The sequence below is a fragment of the Equus przewalskii genome, chromosome 12 (assembly GCF_037783145.1).
Source record: "Equus przewalskii isolate Varuska chromosome 12, EquPr2, whole genome shotgun sequence".
Lineage (NCBI taxonomy): Eukaryota > Metazoa > Chordata > Mammalia > Perissodactyla > Equidae > Equus > Equus przewalskii.
The window spans coordinates 6,890,961-6,896,960 of NC_091842.1; the positions used below are offsets into that span (position 1 = coordinate 6,890,961).

Sequence of the window (6,000 nt, forward strand, 5' to 3'; positions counted from 1 at the left end):
CTTAAACACTTTATTTTTTAAGTAGAAAGAAACATTCTGGTGTGTTCATAGGATTGGGTTTATGCTGCCAAATCTGTAAGGGTGGCTGAGCTTCTGAGCTTTTTATAGTTGACCTGTGTGCAGGATGAGGAAGAGAATGGTCCTGCCCATTTGCCCCTCTGCAAGCAGCCTCCAGATCAGCACTGGAGCTCTGACAAGGTGTTCATTGTGAAAGAAGGATTACCTACGCTCTTCCTTGGAAGAGACGCCTGAGAGCCAGAACGTCTCCTTACAACCCACCGATGAACAAGGTAAGTTGATGGTCTTTCATATTTATTCATTGCTGTCCCTCTCTTTTTTGCCCTTGCTCATTTTTTTTTCTTTTTACTTTGGAGCCAAACCATTGTATTATTCACCGTAACAGGAAATTAATATTAAAGGAAGACCTCTTCTCCATATTGACGTCAACTTTTCTTCACATCATTTTTACATGTTTGGCATGGATTTTGTCGCTTTTATTGTGGTTTTATGTCAGAGACCCAGGGAAGCCTAAATCTGGCCCTGGCAATCTTCCCAACTCCTGAGGGCTCCCAAAGAAACAATATGCTCAAGGAACAATAGCAAACTGTAAGCCACAGTACTACTACATTAGTGTCTGAGTTATACCCAATAACCTCCATCGTGGGCTCACTGGTAAAAGGTGAGCTGGAAAATAGTTTAGGCCTACCTTGCTTCCCACTTTCAGCCCCAAATCTGGATTGAGAACCTGCATGCTCAGACACGGTGTGGAGGGAGAGAGAGGGGTGACTGGACCCCAACTGGGGGCTCCATGCAGACACATGAATAGAAGAGGACTACTCAGGGGCCAGATGGAAGGAAGGGAGCTTCATCCTGGATGCTGACACTTTAGGGCACGCTGCCCTTCATAAAATATGGACCACTGAACTCCCTGGGCTCTGACCAAGCGGATTGATAACTCTTTTTCCTTGGAGGAGACGGGGAGATATAAAAGGTATTGGTTAAGGCAAAATCATGGAGAGAAAGGTCATCAGTGCTCTTTCTCCAATGTTTGCTGTCATTGTCATCGTCATCGTTGTCGTCATCCATAGCAGGATACTTTTATTGAGTCATTATTTTAAACCAAGCAACATGATAGAATCTTCTGAGGATGAGTTCATTAAGATGGCCAGGACCTTTTATAAAATTTAAAAAGGACCCAACAATCCTGTTTGGAGTGGAGTTGGGGTGAACAGGATCATGCAAAGCGGAGTATGAGAAGGGCTGTAATGGAATGTGAACTATGTGGAGTTCCAGAAGAGAGAAAATACTTCCTTTTGGCTGGGGAGATGAGGTAGCTTCATGAAGGGCATGGTATTTTATCTGAACTTTGAAGGACAACTAGAATTTTAATAGAAATGGGCAAGATGGGCCTGCCGGAACAGCATGAGTAAGGACTAAAAAAGCACAGTGTGTTTGGTAGAATGGCGAATTTCAGATGGACTGGAGTCAAATGGCTGGTAATCAGAGGGGCCAGAACTAGATGCCAGTTGTTATGACTTTCTGTGTGATGCTCTTTTCAGCCCCACCACACTCCTTGCAGCTTGGATACTACTGTACTGGACAAGAAGCCACATACAACTTCTCCAGCCATAAACTCATTTTTGTGAGGCTTTTCCCCATTGTCTCCTTCTCCAGGTCAACTTGTAGAGAAGCACATTCATAAGGATTATGATGGCCCATTCCCTTTATGTTCTTTATACCTAGAGAACCAACTCTAAGTCTAGCCTCTCTTCTCTGTTTATCATCTCTTTCCTAAGGAAAAAAAAAACCCATATAAGCAGGACAGTGTGGGGTCTGCTTAGGTGCTCAGCTGAGACAGTCACTACAGGCATTCTGATACAAGTAGCTAGAGCTGTGGGACTCCACCCAGCAGGATCCAAGGCCAAGAGTGGGACAGCTTCAAGGAGGACTCTCAACCTGTCCTCAGAGCTAGGTTTAATCCAGAACATGGGGATGATGGTTGAGGAAGTGGGGGTGCAGAAGAGTTTGGAAATTGGGATGCATGAGGGGTAAGGATTTGAGGAACTGTGGGAGTGAGTGAGGGCTCTCAGAGGACATCCTTGTGGCATAGGCTATCAGCACAGGTCACAGACTCTTGTGAATTCACCTTTTTCACATGGAACGCACAGCCTTTTCAACCCTCTCCAGAAGATCTGCAGGTAAAGCTCATTTGCATCTGTTTATGTGGTTCTATCTTTAGGGGAGAGTTTATTCCCCTCTCAGTAGTCTGGATAGTCTACAGGGGCCAAGAAATTTCAGACTTGCAAATTACTTGTGGAGCAATGAGAAGATTTCCTGGCTATGGTGACAACCCACGTGAGTGAGGTCTGTGTTCCTCCTGCCCTCTCTGTGGAGCCTGTCCCTGGGGTTCATCCTCTTCCCAGCATAAAGACCCTGAAGGAAACTGTGCTGTCACAACCCACGGGATAAAACCTTCACGCTGAACAGTTTCCATAGAGCTCTCTTCATGTCCTTGTTCCTCAGGCAGTAGATGAAGGGATTCAGCATGGGGGTGACCACCATATACATCACTGAAGCCAGCGAATCCTTATCAGCTGAGTGGGAGGATGAAGGACTCAGGTAGACTCCTGTGATGGTCCCATAGAAAAGGATGACTACAGTGAGGTGGGAACCACAGGTGGAAAAGGCCTTTTGTTTGCCACGGGCAGATGGGACCTTGAGCACAGCAGACACAATGTAGCTGTAGGAGACTAGAATGCCGAAGAAGGGGATGAGGACGATCAAGCCCCCCACCAGCAGAATCATGAGCTGGTTGAGGTGGGTGTCGGAACAGGAGAGCTGAAGCAGGGGAACAAGGTCACAAAAGAAGTAAGGGATGACATTGCTGGCACAGAACTCCAGCCGAGCCATGAGGAGGGTGTGTAGCAGGGAGTGGAAGTTGGCAATGAGCCAGGAGCTCCCCAGCATCAGGGCAGAGGTTTGCAGACTCATCGTGGTGGAGTAGTGCAGGGGGTGGCAGATGGCCGCGTAGCGGTCATAAGCCATTGCTGTCAGGAGGAAGTTGTCCATGTTGGCAAGCAAAATGCAGAAGTAGATCTGGGCTAGGCAGCCGCTGTAGCAAATGGACTGAGTCTGTGTCTGGATATTCACAAGCATCTTGGGGACTGTGGTGGAGATGAAGCAGAAATCCACTAGGGAGAGGTTGCTGAGGAAGAAGTACATGGGCGTGTGGAGGTGGGAGTCTGAGCCAATGGCCAGGATGATGAACAAGTTCCCTGCTGCCCCAACCAGGTATATGACAAGGAAGAGCCCAAAGATCAGCTCCTGTTCCTCGTTCTGGCTGGAGAGCCCTAGGAGGATGAACTCAGAGGCGCTTGTGTGGTTTCCTCTCTCCATGGTGGACTGGTTCTGCTGGAAGATCCAGACCAAGCACAGGCTATAGAGAGGGTGGAGGTGCCTGTGCCTCCCTCCTTCCCTCATACAATCCCTCAAATCACATCCGGCCACATCTCTGTTTTCCTTTGGTACAAACCCAAAGGAAGGCTCTCTACCTACCAAAGGAAAAGCTTCAACCAGGGGGTCCTGTGGCCCCAACAGACCCCAAAGTCAAGGTTTTAGTTATTTCACCACCAAAATTCTGCTGATCCAGAACCCCACAAAACCCCATGTGCCATCCTTCCAAGGAGAATCCTTGTGACATATGGCTGGGTACTCAGTGGTGGCAACAATGAGTGGGTTTCTTAGGGTGTCTTAACCCCCCAAATTTCCATCATACTCTCATTCTTTGAGCAACTGATGTTGTTTCAGTGTTAAGTAAAGACCTATAGAAATGTAGTTTTCTCCTACTCCCAGTAAGATTGCAACCTGAAGGCCCTTTCTATACAGAATTCTGGAACTACAATGGCACACATGTAGAACCAGAGGGTAGTATTTGTAAGTATACTCTTTCCCCACAAACCTCCTTCTCCTTCAATATTTTATCTCCCCTTGGTCCTCCACCCACATAGAGCCAGGGCTCAGGGTGTTCTGGCTGCCACTTGTCACCAACTTCGGGCTACCTTGGTTCTGGGGATGATGCTGTGGCATGGAGTAGGTCAGAGCAAGCCTGGACAGAAGAGTCTGCTGACTGGGACAGCTCAGCCAGCCCTTCTGTCTGGGCTTACCCAGGAAGACACTTGTCTCTGGGGGGTAAGAGTTACCCCTGCAGATAACAAAGAGAAACTACAGGTGTAACGTTGCCCAAAGTAACATAGCCAGCAGCAGGGCAACATATGGACCGCACTAAGTTGGAGTTCATAACAGTTCAGTGCGAGCTCAGCTGAAGCTTCATTAGATATAATATAAATTATGTTCCACTGCTGCACAAGACATAGTGTGTTGGGATTTGGGTCCTGTGAGAATGTAAATCATAAAGAGGGAGGGGAGAAAGAAGGAACTGTTAGTTCTTTCTTAGTTAGTGTTACTGATTAGTGTACTGATTGGTGACTGGGGAAATCAGCCTGGAAAAGCTCTGGGAGTGGGTTTATTGCCACCTGAGAACTGGGCAGGGAGTGAAATGGGGGAAATGGTCCTGTGAGGCTGATTTTGCCCACGCCACAAATTTTGTGAGGTAGAGCCTGCTCAGAGCAAAGGAACTTACCAGTGCAACAGTGCAGGGTAGAGCAGGAATGGAGATTTTGGCTGTGCAGCAGGTCCCAGTTGTGTTCTTGGCCTGTGTTGAGAGCTATGCCTTAGTATGGAAAATAAATGGCTCATTTTGAATTAGTGTTTTATTGATGCGATGTCTTTAAGGATTCAAGTATTTGGCAATCCAAAGGCAGGAATTTTGGGTAAAGGACAAACGAAGATAGAAACACGGGAGCCTAAGAGGAGAGAAGTCTGGTGAAAAGTAAAAATGAAAGAAAACATATTTAATGTGGTTGAGATCTTCATTTAGTCATTCCTGAGTAAAAGGGCGCTGTACTGGGTGATGTGAGAGATAAGAAGACAATAAAGGACATTGTTCTCATTCCCAAGAAGCTTCTAGTTGAATGTAAAACCTTCACTTGGGAAACAGCCCTTAGACTAGAGAGCTAGCTCAATTATTGAGCTCCTGCTGTCAGTGTATACAGGGCTAGGCACGTGCATATATGAGCATGCGTTTAATTTAATCCTCACAAAAACCTATAGAAGGTAGGCATTAATATCCTTATTTTACAGATGAGTAAACTGAGACTGAGAGGGTTTGAATAATTTCCCCCGAAGACATCAGGATTTGATTCCAGGTCAGCTGATTTCAAAGTAGTGCTCTTTCAATTTCACTGGTTTGGTTCTCTGAGAAAGACCGAAGAAGCGCTACTGGGTGAACTTTAACTTGGGGCGTCTGTGTGCATGGATCAGGGAGTCCTGAGTGACCAGGATTGGGACTGGAGAATGTAGAGCAGGTTTGGTGGGGCAGGGACACGGTGGGAGAGGATCTCCTGAACTGGGACAGAGGACTTGTGTGGCAGCACAGATTCTGAGACTGATAAACACGTGTGAGCGGGAGTGGTGATGTGAGTAGTGACAGAAGTTCTGTCCCTTCCTTGACTAATACTCCTTTCAAACCAGGGTGACTCCATCCTCTCTTTTCCTTCCCATCCTCCCCCTTCCCTTGAGATGTGGGACAAGAGAATTTTCTTGTTACTACTTCCACTCGTTAGGAAAATACTCTTCCCAAGCACTCCTATTTTAAGAACACTAAAGCTAAGAAAACCTAACTTAAAACGGAAAAGATTCTTTCCCCTAGCTCCTGGATCATTACTATAGTTTTAAAAATCCACCCCTGATGCACATTCCTCTCCAGGTGTCAGCTCATTTCTCTACCCCTCCTTTCCACAAAAGACCTCAAACTGTGGTCAGTGCTCACTCTCTACTTCCCCTTGTCCCATTCTCTCATGAAGCCCCCTTTTCAGGCTTCCCAACCAATCGCTGAAGCTTCCCTTGTCAAGGCCACCATTGCCACGTCTGAGGTTAGTTCTC

At 46.8% G+C, this 6,000-nt stretch overlaps 1 protein-coding gene across 1 annotated transcript; it reads right to left on the reverse strand.

Annotated features, from left to right (window-relative positions):
* Positions 1-2,451: 2,451 nt before the first annotated feature.
* Positions 2,452-3,396, reverse strand: LOC103553275 (putative olfactory receptor 1F12P). Its single transcript, XM_008523762.2, has one exon. It carries the CDS (start codon positions 3,394-3,396, stop codon positions 2,452-2,454), a length of 945 nt encoding a protein of 314 aa, XP_008521984.1.
* Between the last annotated feature and the right edge of the window lie 2,604 nt (positions 3,397-6,000).

Bases quoted from the DNA above. Each gene is read 5' to 3' on its own strand.
- LOC103553275 (XM_008523762.2), bottom strand. From the start codon at position 3,396: ATGGAGAGAGGAAACCACACAAGCGCCTCTGAGTTCATCCTCCTAGGG.